The 27087-nt window shown below is 48.7% G+C and overlaps 2 protein-coding genes across 6 annotated transcripts in view; one reads left to right on the forward strand and one right to left on the reverse strand.

Annotated features, from left to right (window-relative positions):
- The window catches only part of TNIP1 (TNFAIP3 interacting protein 1), a 57668-nt gene extending 52520 nt beyond the window's left edge, over positions 1-5148 (reverse strand). The window contains exon 1 of one of the 2 annotated variants that reach the window (XM_078613399.1): positions 5046-5148. The gene's annotated coding sequence lies outside the window, so the exon portion shown is untranslated. The remainder of the gene's footprint in view (positions 1-5045) is intronic. The other variant, XM_078613397.1, reaches the window with a different exon arrangement.
- A 10059-nt stretch (positions 5149-15207) lies between these two features.
- LOC144732114 (PDZ and LIM domain protein 5-like) overlaps positions 15208-27087 on the forward strand; it is a 101744-nt gene continuing 89864 nt past the window's right edge. The window contains exons 1-3 of one of the 4 annotated variants that reach the window (XM_078613402.1): positions 15225-15384; positions 15486-15644; positions 24469-24630. In XM_078613402.1, the coding sequence (XP_078469528.1) occupies positions 24535-24630 (96 nt within the window). In that variant the 5' untranslated portion in view covers positions 15225-15384; positions 15486-15644; positions 24469-24534. Of the gene's footprint in view, positions 15645-24468; positions 24631-27087 lie in introns of all 4 variants that reach the window. The other 3 variants (XM_078613403.1, XM_078613404.1, XM_078613401.1) reach the window with 3 other exon arrangements.

The raw sequence follows: 27087 nt of genomic DNA on the forward strand, positions 1-27087 counted from the left end.
CATAAATATTAAAACACAAATGTTTTACTTGCATAGTAAAGTAATTGTATTTTTTTTGTTTGCTATACAGCCAGGTAATGCGACAAATCGCTAACCTTAAACACCCAGTCGTTCATAAAAGTTTAAGGCGGTATAGTACTATAGTCATAGAGCAAGTGCAGAAAGAACCAATGAGTACGGAATTGATAGCTTGAAAGCATTTAGCGCGGGGCCCTTGAAAGTGCGGTGCCCGTAGCATTTGTATCTACCTTTGCTACTGGGATAAATTGGATAATCCGGCACTGTGGAAATGCCATTGGGTCGCGGAGCCAGGCTAGGGGTGGCGTCTGTCGCGTTGCGAATGACGTTATTCAAAAAATTGCCTCGCGTATGTCAACAAAAGGTCCAAATTCAAAGCGCGCGTTTATTAAAAAATGGCGTACCACGAAAGCACGTAAACCGAGGATTGCCTGCATTCTGTAATTCAGCCCCATTGAGTGCATACACACCACCACACGTCCCATTGAGTGTGTACACATCAGCACAAGTCCCAATGAGTGCGTACACACCAGCACAAGTCCCATTGAGTCCATACACACCATCACACGCCCCATTGAGTGTGTACACATCAGCACAAGTCCCAATGAGTGCGTACACACCAGCACAAGCCCCATTGAGTGTATACACACCATCACACGCCCCATTGAGTGTGTACACACCAGCACAAGCCCCAATGAGTGCGTACACACCAGCACAAGCCCCATTGAGTGTATACACACCACCACAAGCTCCATTGAGTGTGTACACACCAGCACAAGTCCCATTGGGTGTGTACACACCAGCACAAGCCCTATTGAGTGCATGCACACCAGCACAAGTCCCATTGAGTGCATACACACCAGCGGTATTGCTGATGTACGTTTATTATCAAGCACGATAATCCTCTGCTTTATCGGCTGTCCGAGTGTATTGTACGACAGCGCCTCCACAAGAGGCTGTGCCGTGCTGAGGGCGTCTTTTTGGCGGACTCCACCACGCTGGTCAGATATATTGGAGGCAAGGGTTGGTAGATCACAAGACATTTTCAAACTCTCAGTCCTGCTTGCTGAGTCTTGGAAGAGGTGGTAGTACCCACAAAAAAATATCATTCGAATTTTTTAGTAATGTTTTATACTAGCTTTACTACCCGGCTTCGCCCGGGACTTGGATTCGCCACGCCCGGCCGCCTTTGTCTCCCCAGTGGCGATGTTCACACACCACAGCAGTTACTCGTTTGAGGCTGAGTCGACCTAGGGGAGGCCCAGGACCGGTTCAAATAATCGTCACCGGTGGTGGCCGTGAATCGAACTCGGGTCGCCAGGTTCAGTAGCGCAGCGCGCTAACCACTACACTGCCGCTCCCCCCGCCCCCACACACGCGCCCGTCTATAGGTACACATACACGCGCTTGCTGCAGACACACACAACTTTCAGGGTGCATACGGCAGTAAACGACTGAAATAAGAAGAACGCCTTAGACCTGCAACACATTTGTATGGCACTTTACTCGCGGAGGGTTGGGGGGGGTGCGTGACGTCAGCATGGCACACTGCGTGACGCTTCCGCATGCGGGTGACATGACAGATGTGACCTCACAGCTCACTTGCCGTGCAAAATATATCCATTATTCCGCCCCCCCCCCTAAAAAAAAAATATACAAAAGTCTATTTTTATCATTTTTGCATGGTGTACAGTCTGGAAAGTGCCCACGTACCAAATTTCAAGTTTGTTGAATGTCGGGAAGTATGCTAAATATTTTGAACAGACAAATATTCACAAATTTTACTTTTTTATATATATATAGATGTATACTTGTAAAAATACGAATAACTTTTCAATAAAAAACGTGTTTTAATCATCATCATCACGTTCCTTGGGCAGATATCCCGTAGGTGTCCACTGCACATTTCGTAATTTATTTCCACGTTTCTCTGTTTTGTGCCAGTGTGGCTCAAGTAGTGGCCGCGTCTTGTCCGGGCACCGATCTCTTCCCAAGTTATCGTCAAGCCAATCTTCCGCGAGGTCTTCCCCTCTTTCCAGTTCCTTCAATTTTTCCCGAACACCGCACTTTTAATATTTCTGTTGTTGTCTATCCCACATATGCGTGTCCACATAGTGCCAGTTTCCTTCTCGTCGCCGCCTCCATCATCATCAGCTGGTCGTCGTCTTCTTCGACGTGAAACCTTTTCCTTACTTATACTTTGGTCACTCTTTGGGTCCAGCTTAGATGCAGCAAGATCCTTCCGTAGCGATGCATTCCGAGCGCCATTATCTTATCGAATGCATGTTATTAATTTTTTGGTTAAAAAATTCAGAATAACATTTCAATAAACGTGCGTTTGTTTCAATGCATACCGACCATAACCATCAGCTGCTCTTCACTGTCATTTTAACAACGATGGCCACAAGACAAATCGTGGCAAAAACACATTCCTGCGGAGGGAGCTGGTAGGAACGTTGGGTTGCTCGGTCAATGGGCAGGGTTAACGGCGGCGTGGTGTATTCCGCAAATATGCCTGACTGTGAGGGCGGGCACAAGCCAGCGTGAGTAGGTTAAACGTTGAGTTTTATAAGGGCACCACGGGGTGACCAGCCCTTCTCCACCCAGCCCCACCCCTCCCACCCAGCCCCAGCCTCTTCAACCAGCCCCTCCCCACTCTCCCCTCTCCACCCAGCCCCACCCCTCCCATTTTTTGATGCACGACGGACCGACACAATAATCCCCTGTGGGCTGGTGTAACCAGGAGGTTCCTACCAGTATGAGTCACTGTTCATGGTACAGCAACACCTCGGTTAACGTCGGGGATGCGTTCCTGAAAGGTGCGAAGACGAACATCGAAACGACGTCAATCAAAGACGCGACTGACACGGTAGGTGGAGGCGAAGGCTGAGAGACGACGGATAACGAGACAAGGGAGGCACGATGCTGTCAGCGACGTGAGAGTGGGGTTGAAGCGATGCAAATCGGGTGGCAGTGTTCATAAAGCGACGACGTATTTGCGAAACGACGTGGAAGGGGGGAACGCGCACAACGCGCACGACTGTAGTAAGGACCCCGAGGCGTTATTGCATTTTAACATTTGTCTCAAACACATGCAGGAAAATGTAAAGATGCGGTCAAAACGTGTGACCGAGGTCAGTAAGCATATACAGTCCAAATCTGGTCACATACAACTGACGCGATTATAAACCTTTGACTTTAATTAATGGGGAACGTATGCGTCTTATTATACTGTATTCTGGACAATATGGTAATTAAGACAGAGAATACGGTAATTATAGACAGAGGAAAAGCTGAGCATTAACATTGCCACAGGCAACCCATGAAAACCAAATAGTTTAATTTGTTCTGGGAGTTGTGCATCAGAATAATCATCATCACCATCAGAGGTTCCTTTAACCCAATTAAAGCCCAGCAAAGAAGCTCTTTTTCAAGGGCCATTCGGCCGGCAGACAACAGACGCGATTCATTATACAGTATTGCCATGATCTATACACTGCTGGATGCGGACAGCAGTCGACCTGTTCCCACCTTTAGTTGTGACTCCGTGATTAGCCTCGACAGATGTGAAAAGAGCTTTGAGATAATAAAAAAATAAAAACTTTGGAAGTTGTAACTTTCCATAATCAAAACAACTTAACATGGATTCATGAAATATTCAAGTGCGACCGAAAATAATGTAAGATTTAAAAAGAAAACAATATCTTGTAAGACGGTTAGTTTCAAGTTTATTTAGTTTAACCCGGGGTGAGAACTCATGAGACCGGCGGCAATCCGTACGGTGGCATTTTCAAGCGTGACCTGGGCGGACCGACGTGACCCCAAGCGAAACAAACAGCAATCAGCTCAAAAACAACAACAACAACAACATCGGTGTCGCGTGAGCTCAGTAGAGGGAACGCGAAAAATGCTGCTTGGGTTGTAAATAGCGAGACGCTCCTTGATAGGATTGTTGGAAGAAAATGTTACATCGGACGGGTTATGCGTAATGTAAAATATACACTAACAATAGCATTGCATCATGCAAATATCTTATTCGCAGAGTTGTAAACAATTGTAGGTCTATGAGTGATATCGATCGCTCCGAGTTCAAACACTTGCTTAATGGAAAACAAATGAAGTGTTGTCGCACCTGCAGTTTGCTACGAACGGTGCGAAAGAAGTTCAACATACGAAAACGATTTAAATGTTATTTGACCACGAACGCATTTCACGTTCAGATCATGTAAGCTACGTTGTCTTGTACGGACATGCATACAAAAATAGATCATACAATACACATGTAGAATGGAAATAATATATTTTTTTTAATTATTTCCATTCTACGTGACTTTACCGAAAGAACCAAGAAGATGAATCCCTGCAGTCACGAAAGCTTTAAATCGAAATTTAATACACATGTATTTCTTTTCGTTCGGCACAATCGTGTATAACAATATCAAACTTGCTATCACGATTAATAATTATCATTCAGATATACTATACAATTCACTGTTACGGCGCTATAATCTACAAAACGCGTTATCAATGCCCTTTTATTCTACATGCTGATCTAATTATAGATACCCTACTAAATAAAAGTATATGATGGATTCATCTTCTTGGTTCTTTCGGTAAAGTTACGTAGAATGGAAATAATAAAATAATAAAAATAAAACATAATAAACATAATAAAACATAAAATATTTTATTGTGTTTTATTTTTATTATTTTATTATTTCCATTCTACGTGACTTTACCGAAAAAACCAAGATGAATCCCTGCAGTCACGAACGCTTTAAATCGAAATATATGGTGGATGTATCCGTTAAAAAAAGACTAATGCATTCAAAAGTCTCTACATCTCAATAGTCGCCTACAACTTAGTAAACAGCTTTAACAATAAAGTTAGACCGATACATAACTGCAATCACCCCTTAAGACGAATATGCGAAACCAGTGGGTTATCTATAAACTGATCACCCCGTGTGTATATATATAACACACAGTATTTCATATGAATTTGGAAGAAAGAAAACTAGACTTACTGTCACATCGTCGACGCTTGTGCAGCAGCAGCAGCTGTTGTTGGGTGTTTGCGGAAACAGATGGTAGCAGTGGCACTATCACCGAGAGAAACCTGCAAAGTGGAAATCCCCCAGACGGGAATTTCCAGGCCACGTGGCCTCGTCGAGCGAACGCATTGCAACCATTCAAAGAGGAGGAACGTGTCAGCCAAACACGTCCGTTGACCGCACCGTGTCGACCACGCAGACGGGGGCACCCCCCCCCCCCAATATTAAAATATACTCAAAATATCCCCCCCCCCCCCCCAATATATTGCTATAAACAATATTTTTTTTTAAGAATTGCTATGCTATGTAAATAAAAACAACAATTTGCTGAACCTTGGCCACAATATCTGAATTTTAGACAGTAAATGGCAGGAAGTAAGTGATCAAATTTAGATTTTTTTTCTGGGGGGGGGGCCCCTAGACCCCCTGGAAGATTTTGTCCCCTCCAATGTTGGCTCCATGGCTACGGCCTTGGCCGTGAATAAGGCCCGTTGCCCGAAACGTCACCTGTTTAATTTTTTTTGAGGCCACACATTGTATTTTTAAACTCATGTATTGAGTGTTTGTTGTTAAGATACTGCTGGGGGATGTAGACCACGTAGAACAGTGGTTCTTAACCTTCACTGCAGCCTTGCACCCCTTGGATTCTCAACCGTTAAACAAATGTATAATCCAGACTTAAAGCTTTCGTGACTGCAGGAATTCACACTCTTTGGGGTCTTTCGGTAAAGTCACGTAGATAGAAAAATAATTAAAAAATCACGACGTTTTGATCGCAACACGCGCAATCGTCTTCAGGTGAAACAATACAGCAGGCGGACTTTTGAGGCAGGAAGAAATACAGCCAGTAAATACGTCGGGTTTGATGAAACAAAGTCGTTGTTGTACTTACATGCCAGAGCTTAATTTGTGTTTCGATGATTTACCTTTAAAAAAAAGGTCTGGCCATGTCTCGCACCCCCCCCCACCCCAGGGGGTGGATGCACCCGAGGTTACGAACCACTGCTACAGACGGTTGCTTTGTGTGCTATGCAGAAGGACCATTGGCCAAAACGTCACTTATTTAAAATAGTTTTTTTTCTTTTTAGGCCACAGATAACCTTTGACTCATGTGTTGAGTGCTTTGTTGGTGTTGTTAAGAGACTGCTGCGGGGTCAGTGCTAGACTTATCGACCCCCACATAAGCAATGCAGTGTGTGCGTGTAAGTCGATGTGTTTCTATGTGTGTGGGTCAATGTCTGTGTGTAAGTCGATGTGTGTGTCTGTCTGTTTCGCCCGGGCAACGCCGGGTACTTCCCGCTAGTAAGCAATGCATGCTTTCTTCTGCGAGAGATTCCACTGAAGTCTTAAGGCCTCTTCTGCTAGAGCCATGGATATAGCCTATTTTATTACGATCGCAATAACAAGAGCGGGTGGGGAGCGGTGGCACAGTGGTTAGCGGCTCTGTGTTATTGATTACAGCCGACATCAGTAGTGAGTGATTATATAAAAACCGGTCGTGTGCCCTTCCCTTAAACCAGTACTGGCCAGCATGGTGAAGTATGGCAACTCAACCCCGTAGCCCGGGGAGGGGGCGTTCATCCAGCAGTGGAATGACAAAGGGTCAAAATAACGATAATACTGGAAGGAACCACCTGGTTACACCAGCCCACAGGGGATTTTTGTGTCCGTCCGTCCGTCGTGCAGGGAGGGGCTGGGTGGGGAGGGGAGGGTGGGGAGGGGTTGGGTGGGGAGGGGAGGGTGGGGAGGGGCTGGGTGGGGAGGGTGGGGAGGGTGGGGCTGGGTGGGGCTGGTCACCCCGTGGTGCCCTTATGAAACTCAACGTTTAACCTACTCACGCCGGCTTGTGCCCGCCCTCACAGTCGGGCATATTTTCGGAATACACCACGCCGCCGTTGACCCTGGCCATTGACCGAGCAACCCAACGTTCCTCCCAGCTCCCTCCGCAGGAATGTGTTTTGGCAAATTTGGACCATCGGGAAACGTTGGACCAGACAGTGGCTCAACCACTCTTGTGAAAGACTTCACAGGATCTCTAACGGACAATGTGAAGAAGCAGGCGGTGTGTATTTTCTTTACGATTAATTACACCCGCAGTAATACAACTAAGCTAATAAACTAAACAAATGTTTTTTTTATGAAACCAGGTAAAGCCCCACCAAGCTATATAGCTATTTTTAGGAATTGACCTGACCACAAATGATCGCTCAACAAAGTGGCTTATCACGTGCAAATGTATAGCAGCCTCGAAACGCGTGATGTTGATTCTAAATGCGGAGGGAAAAACCGGAGGACCCGGAGAAAAATCCACGCGACTATGGGGGGAGAGAGAGAGAGAGACACCGCAAACTCCAGGGTCGGGATCGAACCCACGACCTCCTGTATACCAAGCGAGGTTGTTAACATCTCCTAGCAACCGAACTATAAACCTCCGTCAATTTCACGAGGGCGGTACGCGCCGGTGTGTATACCGGCGAGAAGATAAATACGGCTGGCGTGACATACTACACCTGCAAAATAAATGAAATAAAACATCCGCTGGATAATACTGCCAAGGTTAACACCGCTGCAAAACACACTCGACCCGCGCCCGTTTCGTTTACAAGCGATTTACTCTCCTGGCCCAACAGAAGTGGTGGGGGAGATTCAAGAAACTTGCTTCAAAGGTCATCGGATTCCTCCAGTGTCATTACACATTTTGATTCTGACACCACGGAAACATCCCTACGTAAAGTGTATAATGATGTCCTTTATGTAAAATGCACTATTGATGACATTACGTAGTACATCATTCTTGACTTAAAGCTTTCGTGACTGCAGGAATCCATATTGTTTGGGTCTTTCGGTAAAGCCACGTAGATAGAAAATTAATACAAAATATCACGACGTTTCGATCGCAACACAAGCAATATGTAGTACATAATGTGTTTTAAATTCACTGCGTAGTACGTAAGTACAACTGTATTTCCTGCTCACGTGAACATCGATGCCGGTGATTGCCTCCAGGTTTTACAGCACTGAGCCAGTGGTGAGATTTCGGCTTTCCACATTCCTGTGACGGGGGCGAGTCTAGGTAACCTCTGGGACAACAATTGTTGACTTCCCAATCACATGTATCGACCTTGAATGAGTCAACCTCCAGTCAGCATTACGAACTCGCAACCTTCCGATTGAGAGCCACTCGCTCTAAACTCCGAGTCAATCATCTGGCGAGCCGAGAACGCACTGTAGTACATCATATGCGATGTAGCCGACCAGTGTATGTTCTCACCATTGGAACCTCATTTGCCAGTAAAAAATATGATAATTGGTGTTTTACCCTCCTATCTGGCAACAAAACTGACACCTTTTTTTACAAGGAGTCATGTTTGCATGTTGCCAAATAGAAGGGTAAAAAAACAATAATCATATTTTTTACTGGCAAATGAGGTTCCAATGGTGTAAATGCTTACCCCGAGCTCTCATACTCTGATGGTGCATTGTCTTTAAGTTGTGCGCCTTTTGGCGTCATCTGGTCCAACCCATGTGAGACTAGGCTCTAAGGAAAGCTGTCTCGGGTGTGGACCAATCAACTTCAAGGACAGTGCATATATTATCAGAGTTATGTTTTTTGTTTGCATTATGACCGCAGGTATTGTGGTCTATGCAAACATGACTCCTTGTAAAAAAGGTGTCAGTTTTGTTGCCAGATAGAAGGGTAAAAAATCAATTATCAGTGTATGTTATTTTTTTTATTGAGTGAATCCAAAGTCCCGAAGCCAAGTCTTTGCCTCCGGTCCTGCTGTGTTGAGGCTGAGCAGGCCTCCCCTGAGTTTGTGAATCGGGCAGGCTTAGGGGCCGTCCATAAATGACGTCATGCACCTAGGAAGGGGGGGGGGGGTCTCAGACATTTGTGACGATGTGTGACGAGGGGGGGGGGGTGAGAAATGTGAAGTCACATCAAACGCGCAACTTCAAATAGATATAGAATTGTTATAACAACACTAATTGTTATAACAACACTCCTACAACATCAGAGTGCAGCGCCACATTAAATACGCACTACAATGACAATAGTTTAAAGCGATTTGAATAATGTTTTATTTTCAAAATGTAAATATGGTTGGGGGGGGGGGCAGAGCTTTGTGACGTCATATTTGAGGGGGGGTCTGACTTTTTGTGACGCCGTGTGACGAGGGGAGGGGGGGGTCAAAAATCGTCCAAAATCGCGTGACGTCATTTATGGACGGCCCCTTATAGGATGTGGTTGCATTGTTTGCTCCACCCCACAGGCACACAACGGGACTTGCTCCTATGGCCCATCGGTGGAGGTGGGCGAGGCATGAGTCGTGACCGGTCCCGAACCTGTTGAGGGTGGACCCACTCCTTCACGGGGAGCTTGACACCAGGGGGCTGTCGTGTGGAGGTAGTAATGTACTGTATGTTAAATGCACTACAATACGATTTAAACCTTTCGTGACTGCAGGGATTCATCTTCTTGGTTCTTTCGGTAAAGTGACGTAGAAGGGAAATAATAAAATAATTTAAATAAAACATAATACAATAATTCCATTCAGACGCTGTCTCCCCGACAGACCTGGTCTTCACCCGAGGACGGCTGCTTGCGTTGTGGCCGAAACGTCGTGAGAATTATTTTATTATGTTTAATTTTTTATTATTTTATTATTTCCCTTCTACGTGACTTTACCGAAAGAACCAAGAAGATGAGCACTACAATACGTTATTAAAATGTACGCCCATCTAACCCAACAACCGTTAAAAGCACTTTTATCGCGGATAATATTGGTCGCAAAATCCTTCGTGTTCAACTGTTATTCGCTCTGTAATGCACGCTACATTCGTAAGTTTAATTGTTGGGTGAGAAGTGGGGAGACCAGAATAGCCGTCGTCGTTTGCTCGAATGGCCTGGGTTGTTGGCACAGAACGTACCCGATGCAACGTACTCGATATGCTCGTCATTAACACGGCATTAAAATTAGAAAACATTATCATCACCCGTAAGAAGACGGAGACATTGCGTGCTTGCGTGTGAATGATAATATATCTAAATGACTTGATTACTATTAATAGTGTAATTGCCCGTCATGTTTCGGGTTCATACATTTTTTTATTTAATGAAAAAGAGTAACATTTTAAAATTGTGTTGAATGTATTTATTTAAAAAAAATGTCTCTATCGCCTTTGGTGTAAATTGACGATCATCTCCCAAAAGTTTTCCTTGAGATTATTTTTTGTTGAATCAGCACTTTGATGTTGGTTGGATCTTTATATCTTGACAAAGCAACATAAACCAATAATGAGTTATACATTTAGCAATACGCCTTTTTATCTTGATTTGAAGTTTTCGTGACTGCAGGAATTCATACTCTTTAGTTATTTCGGTGAAGTCACTTAGTTAGAATTAAAATAAAACATTCATAATAAAGTTTTTTGGCTAGATCGCGTTATTTATAAATGTGTCGTAACCCTCCACCACCCGACACGGCCAATCAGCAAAAAAGTGTCACGTTGACAGAAGACAAATAGTTCACTGCTTTAGCCCACCGGTGTGTTGAAGAGTGAGACATTGTAAATGTTGTGGTCGGGTGGTGGAGGGTTACGACACATTTATAAATAACGCGATCTAACCCAAAAACTTTTATTATGAATAATATTGGTCGCGAAAGCCTACGTGTTAAACTAAAATAAAACAACAAAACAATTACGTAAAAATCCACGTGGCCTACCCATCGTCACACGCAGCATACAAAGTCGTCAGGCGTTCGGCACAGATCACCACAACGTTCTGTACAACAGTAACATCCACGCGCCAGCCGGCAGGTGGCGTGAGACGCACGCTTTCTGACCTCGTGGTTCGCTGCCGCCCGTAATCACGAGATACCCGTACCCGGCTACCCGTACCCGTTTGCGACCCTGGTGCGGCCGGGTACGGGTAGGCCGTGAGTCACCGGTGAGTAATCGTTTGTCACTCATTTCCCAACGTCTTGTCTCTTCTCACAATTCAAGTTCCTAGAATCAACCCACCCACGCCTGCAACATGGCTTCATCCCAGAGGTCGCAATCGGGTACCCGTACTCTACCCGATACCCGGCCGGGTACGGGTAGCCGGGTATCGGGTAGGGTACGGGTACCTGATTGCGACCCTGTTGCGGCCGGGTACGGGTAAGGAATAAAAACACGTTTATGACCTCTGGTCACGGTCGTGGGCACGGAGAGGCGCTCACTCACCGAGTTACAGCCCCTGATCACGCTGTGACATTTCGCAGTCATGTGGCGGTGGGTGGGGGGGGGGACATGACGAGCGTGTTGGAGAACTCTTTAAGAGACGCTTCGCGTCCTCTCACGCGGCCCCTAACAGATGGACGGAGCGTTTCACGCGTCGTTCCTTGAGTTGGAAAGTGTCAACATAAACCCGTGGGGGAGCATCTTGAGCTCGTAACTTCAGGAGGCGCGTAATGGTGTAATGTCTTGCAGAGATGAGTAGGCCGGTTGGAATAATGTGTAGAGCTTGCCTTTTACGAGGACGAAGCTAGTGGTGAGGTGCGTGATTAATAGCGAGGAATAAAAACCGTACATATTCGTGGATTCAGTTGTGCTCTTTCAATTCGCGTTCGCCTTCGGAACACCACAATAAGAGACGTTACGTTTCAAGCCTCAACGAGATGACATCACCCATAATGACGTCGTGGGAAGGATGGGGGTTGCTATGTTTTATTTTAGGAGAGCTTTTTGTGTGAGTCCTTTGAGTCTCCATCTCCGCGTAAATATATGTACGTATGTTTGTTGAACTTCTTTCGCACCGTACGCAGGCAACCGTCGTGATCGGAGGTGCGGGAAACACTTTGATATTTTTCATAATAAACGTTTTTGGGTTAGATAGCGTTATTTTTAAATGTGTCGTCACCCTCCACCACCCGACACGGCCAATCAGCAAAAAAAGTGTCACGTTTACAAAAGACAAATAGTTCACTGCTTTAGCCCACCGGTGTGTTGAAGCGTGAAACCACAACATTTACAATTTTTGAGTACTGTGACGTTTCGCTGGTAATTGCATCCAGCATCATCGGGGCAATTCGCCAGAATGGTGAGGCTCTGCTCTGGCACCCGGTCTTTAATAGAGCAGTAGCAGGGTGACGTCATCATTAACTCATCAGGTGCAACGATTTGAGGCTGAGGGGGGGGTATTGTAATTATATACTAGATTGGTAATCAGGCAATTGTTACGATGTGAGTTGTAGATTAGTAATCGGTTGTAATGTGCGTTATTGTTATAAATAACGCGATCTAACCCAAAAACTTTATTATGAATAATATTGGTTCGCGAAAGCCTACGTGTTAAACTTTCATATCTTTGCTGGTTTTCCAGAGGCAATGCTCCTAATGGGAACACAGCGTTATACAAGTGTAGTGCTAAAGTTGTGTTCATATTGGATCCACTTTCCAAGAACCCCCCCCTCTCCAGGCCCCCCAATAAAAGGGACAGAATGATTGCATTGCCGCTTTAACCTTACTTGCAGCACATGAAACATCATCTGATCTCGCCACTCCACACGGGCGAATGCTGTCGTCATACCTTAAGATAAGCAGACCAGTTGGCATAACGTGTACGGCTTGCATTTCACAAGGGCGAATCAGTCCTGTGCTTGATAATTAAAATACAAAATACATATTGCCCAGTTTCGTTTTCAGATCCCGTGCTGAGCAGCGACTGATTAGTCAGTGGGAACTTAATAGCAGCTGTTCAATGGGAAAACAAAACTATCACCCGCCATGGCAATGTGGAATTTCACCGTTCGTACGATGTAACCACCACGTTCGGGACGGCCGTATATCCCAGATGCAAGATCCTCCTGAAGCAGAGTAACCAGACTCAGGATTTTCAGTGAAAGTAATTCGCATTCATAATTATCTGTGCATCCATTTCGCAAAAAGGCCTCTTCCCATGTTGATCACCGGCCATGGTTTATCCACTGCTGGATAAACACCTCGCTAACGGCACTTGCCCCAACAGTCTGTGAAGACTATACGGGGGGGGGGGGATCTTCGTCTTGTATGTTGAACTTCTTTCGCACCCTACGTAGCCAACCGTGCCAATGGGAGGTGCGGGGGAATGATAACGAACTCAACACTTAAAATCAGTTCTAAGAAATTAGTTCGTCGATATAGACGATTTAAAAGTGCACAGCTCCAGTCGCGTCCTAACATCAGAAGGAAGAGAGCGTTCCAGACGGCCGCGCAAGCGCATCTGAAAGCGCAGCGATGCAGTGGCCGTCTTCGTTCGATGTCTAGCGACGATTGTCCTCTCCGATGGGTGTCTGTCCTCTAGCCTTTGGCTGCCATTCCGTCAGCAGTCTCGACCGCAGCTCATCAACCTGTCACCGTCATGACGTGTCCTGCACCCAAACCAAACTTACTTTCTTTAGTTGTCAATATGACGAATGGACATCAATCAGAGGTATAATTAGTCGTTAAGAAGTGACTGTCCTTCGATACTGTTAACTAAACACATTCCTGCGGAGGGAGCTGGTAGTAATGTTGGGTTGCTCGGTCAATGGGCAGGGTCAACGACGGCGTGGTGTATTCCGCAAATATGGCCGACTGTGAGGGCGGGCACAAGCCGGCGTGAGTAGGTTAAACGTTGAGTTTTATAAGGGCACCACGGGGTGACCAGCCCCTCCCCACCCAGCCCCTCCCTGCACGACGGACGCAATAATCCCCTGTGGGCTGGTGTAACCAGGAGGTTCCTACCAGTATAATAATTGTTCTCAGTAGTGTATTACTACAGAGTACTGTTTACACACACACATATAAGTGCATTGGTCAGAGCCAACCATAATATTCAGTGTCGAGCACCGGGGGGCATGGCACAAATGTATTCGCAAATGTATAATTAATGCATCTATTTTAATTAATGTTTGTGTATTTCGCTTTGGTTAAACTGTACATGCCGGGGTGAGCGTTGGCTCGGTGATTACCGCACTGCACTACGGACCCGGCCACCTGAGTTCGATTCCCAGTCACTTGTTGATGTCAGCGGCAAGTGACGTCTGTCTGGTCCCGAGGCCTCCTGGGGGCCGTCCATAAATGACGTCATGCGATTTTGGGCGATTTTTGACCCCTCCCCTTCGTCACACGGCGTCACAAAAAGTCAGACTTCCTTTCAAATATGACGTCACAAAGCTTTGCCCCCCCCCAAAAAAATATATAAAACATGCTTTAAATCGCTTGAAACTATTGTCATCGTAGTGCGTATTTAATGCGGCGCTGCACTCTGATGTTGTAGGAGAAAACATTTATTAAAAGTCTATTTAATTAAGTAGAACGTGTTGTCTAAATGTATTAAAAGTTGCGCATTTTGATGCGACGTCACATTTCTCAACCCCCAACCACCCCTCGTCACACATCGTCACAAATGTCTGACCCCCACCCCACCTCCAGGTGCGTGACGTCATTTATGGACGGCCCCCTGGGTGGGTTCAGCCTTAAATGAGTTTACCTGGTGAGAAGGTGTGTGCTGGCCTTAATAGGTGCTCGCTAATGTGGGGAATAGTCCTGCAAATATGACCACCCCACCCAAAGGGCTGCCGTGCTGGCCCGGATACGGAGCAGTTCGTCCCAGGGTGTAGATCTGATTGTCGGTCAGCGGGGAGCGGTGGCGCAGTGGTTAGCGCGCACTGCGCTGCGAACACCGGTGACAAATATCTGAACCGGTCCCGGGGAGGCCCCTCCCTCCCCTAGGTAGATTCAGCCTCAAATGAGCACCTGGTGCGGTGTGTAAATTCAGAACCCGGGGGGGAGACAAAGGCGACACGGGGGATCTTTGCGAATATTTGTCAAGTGTGGCAGCGCTGTGCACGAGAGAGCAACATGTGAGCGATGATCTGAACCGGTCTCCCCCTTTGTCGACTCAGCCTTCAAATGGGCTCCCTTTGGTGCGGTGTGTTACACGCATCGCCACTGGGGAGACGAAGGCGGTCGGGCGTGGTGGCGCTGTCCACCGACCCCTCTCTCTCGCGGTGCCGTGCCGTCCTCTATCGGTTGCTCCTCGCTTAACAGCACTTGCCCCCGCAGTCGTGCGAGGGCTACGCGGGGGATCTTTGTCTTTGTGTGAGAGGGTGCGCGCGCGCGCGCGTGACGCATCTCTGATGCAATTGCGGCTCCGCCTTCTCGCCTCTGCCTCTCTCAGGAAGGGAGCCGTCGCTGCTGCACGGAGCCGAGTCACAACTCTCCATTCTCTCTCCCTGCTGCAGCACAGACAGAGCCACACTCTCACACACTCTCCACTCACAACTCACACACTCTCCACTCACAACTCACACACTCTCACTCCCTGCCTGCTGAAGCACAGAGCCACACTCTCCACTCACAACTCACACACTCTCCACTCACAACTCACACACTCTCCACTCACACACTCTCACTCCCTGCCTGCTGAAGCACAGAGCCACACTCTCCACTCACGACTCTCACACTCACTCCCTGCCTGCTGCAGCACAGAGCCACAACTTCCACACTCACTGCCTGCTGCTGCTGCCGCTGCATCACCCCCTGCCTCGCCACCACGCGACCCAGGTGAGCGAGCTCGCTTCATGTCGTAGGACACGTGTCTGTGTGAAAACGAGCGTTATAGCTCATCGCATTCCTCCCGTATACACGCACATTCTGACTCTGTTCGATTTCAACTTCCATTATAATCATCCTCACCCGGTTCGCATCCTCAACACCATTACGGTCTTGTCGTGCCATCATCATCATCACCGTTCAGCCACGCTGAATCTACTGCTGGATGAAGGGGAGGCTTCGTCTCTCTTCCTCCCAATCAGCGGTCACACCACTCACGACCATGCGACGTGAACGAGCCTGCAAGCCCAGCAACCTGCCAAGGTTGCATCAACCAGCGAGCGCTTGTAGATGTCAGTTTCGCTTTGGCCAGCTCTGAGTATAATGATTGTCTCCGCTGCGCGTGATAGATCACGGCACTTTGCGCTTGATTGTTTGCTAGATGTTTGGGGAATAAGCAGGGCTTCCCACCTTCCCACCCACCCCAACCAACTAATGATTAAACGATTCGTTTTATAACCGTTGGGAGACGCCCTTGTAGGAAGCGGGGTCTACATGCAGCAGTGGGTCGGTCGGTCGTGGCTGATGATGACTGGGAGTGCACGCGTGATTATAAAGGTGTGTGGTACGTGTCGCTGTTTAAGAAAAGCGAACGTGTAAGTAGGCTTGAGTTTAGACAACACGTGTGTGTGTGTGTTGTGGGTGTAAAAGAGTCCTCGTGTCAAATCCACCGCTGGATGATGGCCCCCCTCCACGTGTGTGGCTGGAGCCAGGCCACACACACACACGGGCCACTGAGAGCACTTTGCCCCAACAGTCTTATGAAGGCCACACGAGGCTGGGGGACCTTTGTCTTTTGTAGGCCACGCACCGCGCTCCGAAACCCCGGGGCCATCCCCAGTTCACCAGTGGCGATTATTTGAACCGGTCCTGGTCTCCCGCTAGGTAGACTCGGACTTAAACATCGGTAGAGTACCTGGTGTGGTATTGTTAACATCGCGGCTAGAGAGACAAAGGCGGTCGGGCGGGCGTGGTTGCAGTACCGGCCTCGCAAACACCACTTGCCCCAGCAGCCTGTTGAAGCATACTCGGGTGACCTTTGTCTTTGTGGATGTGAGCTCATGCGAGTTGTGTCGTGGGGGTAGTCATTTGACCATACTTCACCACGCCGGTCATTCGTGTGTCGTGGTGAAGGCGGACTCCCACATGCAGCGCAGTATATAGAGCTCGTGATGATGATCACAAAAACATCCTGATAAAGAGCTTTATAGCTAATCGGATTCCTCCAGTATGAATACAGATGCTGATTCAAAGCCTGCGGGGGAGGCGTTTGGTGCTGATCTGGTCACGGCATCTCCCTCCGTTATGAAACCATAATGAGGCGTTTGTGCATCGGCTATAATCGACTGCGAGAAGTTTTAGATTCCTTAAGCTTAGCTGCAAAGATGGTGTGTGCATGAATACCCGAACTGTATGCACTTTGCATCGGGTAGGGCTATTAGAACACGTGTTGGAGATTAATGTTGTCACCTGCTTAGAGTCTTACATATCATCGGTTAGTGCAATCTAAATCTAAATGTTGTGGATTTGCTCTCCAACACACCGGCGTGCTGCACTAGTGACGAATTGGCCACGTTCTGTTTTACTTGACAACCCTTACCATTTGGCTGTGTCGGGTGGTGGCGGGTTAAACGACACATATTTATGCAATCTAACCCCAAAAAGAAACTTGTATTATGGGCAATCTACGTGGTGTATCTCCTGCTAGATGAATGCCTACCTAACAACACTATCATCACGATATATCATCAGTCGTGGGATATCGAGTATGTGATGAAGGCCGTTCACATCTTCATACGATTTTTTTAGCCACGGCCTATCCACTGCTGAATGAAGACGTTACCCCAATCGCCATCGTCGGTATCACGATTCTAATCGCCATCGTGAGCCGTGGTCTCTATCCACTGCTGGACGAAGGCACCCTTCGCCCACGCGGTCCTTAATCGTTCACGGCCAATGCGATTCCACCAGAAAATAAATTAACCCGTAAAAACAAACTTTTTCACTATAAATCCTTTATATGCGTGGCGGCTAGAGTCCTCTCGTCCTCTGGCTTGAGATGGCTGCCACCTATGGGTCAGATGATTGTCTGCCAGCATTAAGCAATTGGTAATTAAATATAGATTTTTTTTTTCCCTAAACAGTGTAAAATTTTGGAAAAAAATTTACACGAAATTTAATTGTCACACACAAAGAGTCTGTGCAAAATGTGAGCTCGATTGGATCACGGGAAGTGGGTTAAAAAACGACCGAAATATTTGCACGGTCGTAAGCAAGCAAGCAAGCACGCAAGCAAGCAAGCGAACTTAATATCTAGAATTAATATAAAGGATTTAAAAAACCCAAATCCATCATCCCGCGAAAGTCGCACGGAACCGATCATCATCTCGTCGTCGTTACATCGCCGCGGGCGTGTGTCCTCTCCCTTGGCTCTCATTCCATCACCACTCGTTGCTGTTAGGGCTGTAAACCAAACAAAGTTACGTGTGTGGTTTTGTATGTTTACCATGTAAGGCCCACTGAGCTGTTTAGCTCTTTCTCAGAAGCTACGTGGGCTATCAAAGAATGGTAGCTCAACGAATTTGCCTGTAACGCCACGTGAACGTTTATAGCAGCCAAACACTCTGAACGTGTGGTGACGGTGATTCTAAACGTGGATAAGGAAAAAAAACCGGAGGACCCGGAGAAAAATCCACGGGGAGAGAGAGAGAGAGACACGCAAACTCACAAGTATACATCAGACATCATCATCATCATTAGACCTCCTTTGCCACTACCAAAATATAATAATAGGGTTTTTCCGCTTTTTTCTGGCAACAAAACTGAAACCTTTTTACAATGAATCATGTGTGCATTAAACACAATACTTGTGGTCTAATGATGATGTAGATGCTTATCCCGAGCCCTCATTACTTTAATAGTGCATTGTCTTTGAGATGTACGCCTTTTGGCGTCCTTTGGTCTAGCACCAATTGAGACGAGGCTCAAAAGAAAGCCGTCTCTGGTGTGGACCAATCCGTTTCAAAGGCAATGCATATATTACCAGAGTGTGTTTTTTGTTTGCATTTTGACCACAAGTATTGTGGTTAATGCACACATGAATCCTTGTAAAAGGGTTTCAGTTTTGTTGCCAGAAAAAAGGGGGAAAACCCTATTATTATATACAGCAGACGTCGTCAGGGTCGAGATCGAACCCACGACTACTTGCGTACCAGGCGAGGGAGTTAACATCTCGCCACCGTGGCGCCATGAACACCTCCTTATAGCCACTCTGTGTTCGGTCCAAGCCTCACTTACAGTCGAGTAAATTTTAAGTTTTACGAACGTGGCGACTTCCTGGAACCAATCTGCCACTCGAAGCGCCATCGACAACAGTCAATGGGCGTCTATCTAATTTGCGTTTGTTCTCAGATCCGTAGACGGTACAATGTATATGCAGTATTATCAGTATTATTTCCTAGATTTGTTTAACAAAACAAAAAATGTTATGTGTGTAAGGGCCAGCGAGTATTATTGGTTGTAAAACGACAACCGGTAAAACCGGTTACCGTTTTCAGAATCGGTTAACCGTTTCTAGTGAAATGTCAGTGATGGACGCACAGGTTGGGGGCCGTCCATAAATGACGTCACGCACCTAGGGGGGGGGGGTTTGAGAAATGTGACGTCAAATCAAAATGCGCAACTTTGAATAAATTTAAACAACACGTTCTACTTAATTAAATACACTTTTTAAAGAAAATCTTCTCCTACAACATCAGAGTGCAGCGCCACATTAAATACGCACTACAATGACAATAGTTTAAAGCGATTTGAAGCATGTTTTATTTTTTGTGGGGGGGGGGGGAGCAGAGCTTTGTGGCGTCATATTTGAGGGGGGGGAGGGGTCTGACTTTTTGTGACGCCGTGTGACGAGGGGGGGGGGGTTAAAAAATCGTCCAAAATCGCGTGACGTCATTTATGGACGGCCCCTTGGCACGCGCGGAACGTACAAACAGACCGAACGGCGACCTGCCTAAGTCACCGCGTGGTAACAAGTTGCCCCGGGTTCTCACCTTGAAGGGGCAATTGTTCACCTACCAACTAAGAGGGAGATCTCGAGTGGTCATTTGGTCTACTCTTCCGCTCCGACCGGACGTGACTGGATGGGATTGGCGTACCCCGTGACACTTGGCCCCACCACACGTGGATTTAAGGAACTTGCCACTCCCCCCCTCGTTTTAATTGCCGCGCCTGGAGATTGAATCGAAGCTGCGAATACTGGATCAGAAGCTCTGGCCAGTGTGCCTCAGAGGTCGCATACGGGTTTTGATTCCTTACCCGTACCCGTACCCAGCCGCACCAGGGTCGCAAACGGGTACCCATACCCGTATCTGGCCGTACCCGTACCCTACCCGTACCCGGCCGGGTACGGGTAGGGTACGGGTATCGGGTACCCAATTGCGACCTCTGGGATGAAACCATGTTGCAGGCGCGGGTGGGTTGATTCTAGGAACTTGAATTGTGAGAAGATACAAGACGTTGGGAAATGAGTGACAAACGGTTACTCACCAGTGACTCACGGCCTACCCGTACCCGTACCCGGCCGCACCAGGGTCGCAAACGGGTAGCCGGGTATCGGGTAGGGTACGGGTATCGAGTACCCGGTTGCGACCTCTGGTGTGCCTGCTAACCGTCACACCACCGTGGTCAGCTCTTGCTCGGGACATTTGTAACTGGTTTGTAACCGGAGTGTTTGGTGTTTGTCCATTCGTTAATCGCTATTGCAAAACAACGATTTCGCCCAAGGTAGAGTATGTATTACATTAGATGCAGTGGTGACTCGTTGAGTGATGTTCTGTAAGGACTAGCAAACTACAACTTGTTCAAGTTCGTTTACCCTTTTAAGTGGTGGAACAATCCGCATTGCAAAACGTAAAAATTTGGCCTCCCAAAGGTTTTGCCCATAGCTGGGTTGGTTTTACTTATTGGGCAGGGCCCGTCTAAAGTTCCACGTTGCTGGAAGTCACGTACTATAAACACTTCACGAAAATGTCAGATCCCACAATTATCAGTGAACCGAGTAATTCGCCATACCCACGTTTGTGACCATGAAGCCAATGGGAAGCAGATGAAGCCGCCGACAGATTATACTGCCATGGAACGTGCAGGTCCAACGTCGGGCCAACGTTGGCATCCCAACGGTTACGACGTCACATTTCTCAAACCCCCCCTCCTCGTCACACATCGTCACAAATGTCTGACCCCCCCCCCCCCCAGGAGTGTGACGTCATTTACGGACGGCCCCTTAGGTTTCCGTGTAACCGTGCTGTGATTTCGCAAGCGCCGAGTTGAGCGTGCGGATGCTCTGTGCTTACCGCCCCGTGTATGTGTATGGACTCTATACCGTACACGTCTGACGGTTGTTCCGTTTTCTCCAGTGGATGAATGATTAATGTTGTGCAACCCCCTCCACTACCACCACCACCACTCTCCAGAGGTCGCAAGCGTGTTTTGATTCCTTACCCGTACCCGGCCGCACCAGGGTCGCAAACGGGTACCCGTACCCTACCTGTATCCGGCCGTACCCGTACCCTACCTGTACCCTGCCGGGTACGGGTAGGGTACGGGTATCGGGTACCTGATTGCGACCTCTGGGATGAAGCCATGTTGCAGGCGCGGGTGGGTTGGGAAATGAGTGACAAACGGTTACTCACCAGTGACTCACGGCCTACCCGTACCCGGCCGCACCAGGGTCGCAAACGGGTACCCGTACCCGGCTGGGTACGGGTAGCCGGGTATCAGGTAGGGTACGGGTATCGGGTACCCGGTTGCGACCTCTGCCTCTCTCTCTCTCTCCCTCTTCACCTTGTCCAGACACGTGACAACAGTAGTGCCGGCACTCTGGCATTCGCTCAAAATCCCATTGATTTTTGTTCGACTTCCAGATGGCAGTGAGGCGGTGACTGCTAGTTCCCTCCATTAAATATGTTGAGCCCACTCTCCCCATCTCAGGTTTCACCTTCGGAAGAGGAGAAACAAAAACTGGCTTTTTTTAGCGAGGGAGGGAATATTTTGCGCGCAGATGTTTTGGCGCGTTGCGCGTGCTTCTCAACAGCTGTGCCGCTCGAGTGATCAGCGGGACGATGGGCATGCACGTACGCACGCTGAATTTCTTTCGCACCGTACGTAGCCAACCATGGTAATCGGAGGCGCGGATACACGTCTTGTCAATTAACCAAATAGTCGCATTGTGGTGATCACGATGGTGGTGGGTGGTGGGTGGCGGGGGGCTTAGGAGGCTTGTTATTAAACATTACATCACCTTGCGGGTGCAGTTATTCAACAAAGCAAAGCACTCAGTTACATTTGCACACTGTACCTGCGTGCCGTGCATGGGGAGGGCGAGACAGGGTTTGAAGTTTTAAAGAGTGACGTCTGTTGGCACAGATTCCAAACCTGCTTCCGCAGACACTTGGGATGTTGCTTTGGCATTCTATATAGTGTACACTTACAAAACAAAAGATCTATTCACCTTTCCAAAAGCAATCTATCGAGCCACAGCAGCCGTAAAGCGTGTTTGTAAAGCGGAATTGGACAAGGAATGCACAGCAGCAATATGCCTAAAGAAATGAAGCTTTCAGTCGGTGCATGTGACGTGCGGATCAGCGGCGTGGTCGTTGATGGGGACGGTGGAACAGAAGCTGAAAATTGTGCACAGAAACGCGGAGAGGTGCCTGCTGGGGATGGAAACAAGAGTACACACGCATCAGGGGGAACACGCGTGACATATTTGTATTGAGACGCCGTTGATCACTTTTCAGGAAAGCTTGGGCAGGACGTGCGTTGCTTGAAGCGATGGTAACTGATGGTCGAGACTGACGACGAATGGCAGCCAGCGGAGGGGGGGGGGTGAACACTGTGGAGATGCAGCGATTGGATCGGCACGAGATGGATTGTAGCTGCGTAGGACTGTGAGGGTGGGTGTCGGGGGAGGCCTTTATCATGTCCGATGATGACGACGAAGACACCACATTCCTCGGCAAGAGGCAAACTGACTTCCTCTCTGCCACATAGCTTCCTCAATCCCCTGCACGTTGCTCCAGTACAAACAACCGCAGTCTCCTAGACCACAAAACCCAACCCTCCTTCATTGTAATCCGCTTGTCACACCCACCCCCCACTAAAGCCATCTCTTACTCCATATCCTCCACCCCTCCCATCTCACTCACCGCCACATCAGGGATGTCCGTGAAATATCGGGCTAATGTAGAGCTGGTGTGGCTCAGCACATCAGTTGTATTAACAAATCGCCCGTTCATTCTGTGAAGGCCAAATGTAATCATTTACACCTTCCACCGGAACAAACTTCCCTTGCACGTCAAACGATAAGCGCCTCGCTGTTAACCTTTTATTCATCCCTGAAAACTCGCTTGCTTACCCACAACTCCCACTCCATTCCCAACCATCAAACACCATCATCACCATCATCACCATCACCATCATCCCCTCTTCCCAACTTCCCTACCCACCCATCGCGCTTGCTCATCGTCAACAACTCACTCTCACTTTCATCGTCGTTTTTTCCCCCCCATGCATCATCCTCGTGCACTGCCACCGTTCTCATCCACTCACCTCGTCGCATCCCGCCTAAGTCTCTGTTCAGCGCTTTGACCAAGGCGCCATATGAATTAAAATCAGATGAGGTGTAATCCACCCTCTTCTCCTCCTTCCCCCATGTCCCTTTCTTCCCCTCCCCCCAGTATGCTCTTAGTTATCTCTCCCCTTACCCATTTCCCCTACCCACAAGCGAACGTTCACGTCCCCCACTCGTGCTTCCCATCCCGAGGACAGGGCAGTGAGCGCTAGGGCCCTGTCGCGCCACGCTTGGGGGCTGTTTGCGGAATTTCTGTTCCGCCGGCCCGGCCCCTCGTTCGGCGATCATCTCGTCGGGGCTCGGCCCGCGTCGAGTTTGCGAATAACGAACGAGGCGAGGTGCAAAAGCGACGGGCGCGAGCGACGCCGCGCCGAGGGGCACGGCGCGTCGCGTCGCGCCATCGGCAGTCGCGAGCCCAGCCGCGTGGTGCTTCTGGGGAGGCGGTTTTCGCAGGAGGTGGTGCGGTCGACCTTTCATTGTGGTGGCGCTTCTCAACGTGCCTCTTTGAGACTTGAATGCGCGCCTCAAAACGCGACATGGCACGACATCGATGGTGGTGATGATGAGGATATTCGCTGGGTTTCCAATTAGGAAGTCAGGAAAAATACGATGTGGTAATTGGAATTTAATGTTATTCGTATGTCGAACATTCTTCCAGCACCGAGAGAATGCTGCCTTTCACGCGTTTGGTGGCAAAAACCTCCTTGAGCTGCAAGACTCACGTTTCAGGAGAGTCCTGCCAATTTAGCGCAGCAGGGGCGACGTTGCTGCTGCTGCTGCCGCCCCCCCGTGTAATCCCAGTTGAGTAATTTGCAGGGGTTTTTTCAGCAGTAGGATGATCTGGCAATACCCGATACACACTGTGTGTACTTTAGCTATGGGAGGAAACTATAGAACCCCGGAAGAAACCCATACCGGACAGCGGGAAAATATACAAAGTTCACAACCAGAAACGCACCCGAGTCGGGAATCAAACTCAGGGCCTTCTTGCCGGGGGGCACAAGTGTTGCCACTGAGCCCACCCTGCCGACCATGTGCACGACGGCCGTGCCGCGCGTCACTCTGTGCCCGCGTGTGTTTCTGTTGTTTGCGTTTGGCCCTCTCGGCCTTTCCCATCGATCATCCGCTGGGCCTGAAATGCAGCACCTCTGCCGCCCAGTCCCAGGGAACCTCTCCTCTGCAGCAGCTGCGCCGAATCCCGCCTACGCCATGAGCGGATACAGCGTGACCCTGGAAGGACAGCCGCCCTGGGGCTTCCGTCTCCAGGGAGGCAAGGACTTCAATATGCCTCTCACCGTCTCACGGGTGAGTACGCTGTGTGTGTGTGTGTACGTGTGAGCAGCAGTGTAGCGGTTAGCGTACGCTGCGCTACGAACCCGGCGATCCGAGTTAGATTCTGGCTCACGGCCGACACCAGTGAGGATTTTCTGGGCCTCCCCTAAGTCGACTGAGCCTCAAATGAGTACCTGGTGCGGTGTGTAAACATCGCCACTGGGGAGACAAAGGCGGCCGGGCGTGGTGTTGATCACCCACCCCCTCGTGTTTAAGGCTATCGGCGGGATCTTTGTCTTTGATTATCCGGATGTGATGTTGGTGTGTGTGTGTGATGTTTGTGTGTGTGTGTGTGATGTTTGTGTGTGTGTGTGATGTTTGTGTGTGTGTGTGATGTTTGTGTGTGTGTGTGTGATGTTTGTGTGTGTGTGTGTGTGATGTTTGTGTGTGTGTGTGTGTGATGTTTGTGTGTGTGTGTGTGTGTGATGTTTGTGTTTGTGTGTGTGTGTGAGTTGAGCCACACAACAACAGCGAGCAGAGCGCTGGGTGGATAAAAGAAATAAAATTGGCACAGTGGGGAGCAGATGTGGCGCATATGCCAGTCATGCCAGTTAGTCAACCCATAAAACTGGGGTCTGTCCCGTGACCTCCTGCCAGCAAGTCCACCTAGCCTGGCACATGGCGATGTCACCGCCTCTTTGTTGCAAAGAGCAGCTGTTGCTGTTCTTGTGTGAGTGTGCACGTGATCTTTGTGACCTGACAAATGATTCGCGAGCATAATGCACGTCTGTGGCAACTGGAATCTGAAACTAGCCTGAACTTCCCCCAAGATGAAATCGGTCTAGAATCGAGCAGATGGGACCCGTTGGCAAACATGGTCAACGGGGGGAGACAAGAAGGCAGTTGAGGTCGGTTTCGAGGCATGCCACCTCCCTCGTTGGTATGTTGTAAATAACAGCACTCGTCGCTTGCAAACAGACCTTTGCCTCGCTCGGCCCCTGTCCGTGGCTTTAAAGTCCACGTGCATAAGCCGGGGTGAGTAATGATAACGTCCTAAGCTCACGATGTCTGCGTGGAATTAGGAATGCGTCAGAATCGATGGTCGGTGCCCTGTCGTTTACGTTGTATGTAATGGGTTCAAGCGATCGCTCCGGTGATTGGTGACCGCCACATCGACCCGAATGTTAAAAACCGAACCGATTCTTGAATCAAATCGCGGTCCCGAACCACGGCTATTTCATCGCGTCGCTCGGCATTCGCATTGTCGGCATGCATCGTATGTCAGCGTGCATTTGTCACGATTCTGTGGTGTGTTTTTGTACAAGCTAGGCAACGAGTCCCCAACCAAAATAACAAGAAGAGGCATTTTTTTCCAATGAAATTTAAGGCAAGCCGCATTGCACTGCGGTGAATACGATGGGTCCTGAATAAGCGACAGTCCTCGAAGAGCCCGCAGGTTGCCGACCCCTGAGCCGAGCAAACTGACTTGTCGTATTTGTAAAAGCATTGTGTGCATTCATGAAGGCGCATGAACACGCAAAGAAGACAAAGTTCCCGCCGTGATAGCCTTCAGCAGACGGTTCGGGCAATCGCTGTTAGCGAGCGCCTGTTAAGGCGGGCAAGGCTCATGTTTACAGAGCGCATCAGGTGCCCATGTACGGCTGATATCACCGAAGAGAAGGCCGCGCACCGATTCCGGATGTGACTCTCCGCTGTTGCTGGGAATTGAACTCGGGTTGGCAGTTTAGTCGTGCGCGGCGCTGACCAATAGGCCCGCCGGTTCCCGCCAATTCATACACGTGCGCACTGCGTGAGTGCTGTGTGTGTCTGACCATAGACGTGCACCTACTACGTGCTTGCCAGTATGTGTGTGCGTGCGTCAGTATGTGAGTGTGTGTGTTGATGTGTGGGGAGCGGTAGTGCAGCGGTTAGCGCGCTGCACTACGAACCCAGCGACCCGGGTTCGATTCCCGCTTATGGCCAACGCCGGTGAACCGCTCCTGGGCCTCCCCTAGGTCGACTCGGCCTCAATGAGTACCTGGTGCGGTGTGTAAACATCGTCACTGGGGAGACAAAGGCGGCCGGGCGGGGTGTTTGTCACCCACCCCCTCATGTACCGTGCCAGCCTTCATAGGTGCTCGCTAACAGCACTTGCCCCAACAGTCTGTTACAGGCTATACGGGTGTGCGTGCGTCAGTATGTGTGTGCGTGTGCTCATCAGCCATTGTGTCTGCGTACAGTTGCGTGAGTGAGTTCTTGTCGTCGTTTATGTGTACGCGCGTAAGCGAGTTCACGTCAGTGTGTGCTTGTGTATGTACGTTGAACATCTTCGCCACCGTACGTAGCCAACCGTGCTAATCGGAGCTCTGCGTGCACATCAAGTGTGTGCGAGTGGGCACGTCGGTGTGTCCTTGCCAGCGTGTACGTGGTAGTGCGTGCGTGTGTGTACGCATGCGTGTGCTTTGTCAGTGCGCTAGTGCGTGCTTACCA

The sequence above is a fragment of the Lampetra planeri genome, chromosome 41 (genome assembly GCF_965212315.1).
Source record: "Lampetra planeri chromosome 41, kcLamPlan1.2.h2, whole genome shotgun sequence".
In the NCBI taxonomy this organism is placed as follows: domain Eukaryota; kingdom Metazoa; phylum Chordata; class Hyperoartia; order Petromyzontiformes; family Petromyzontidae; genus Lampetra; species Lampetra planeri.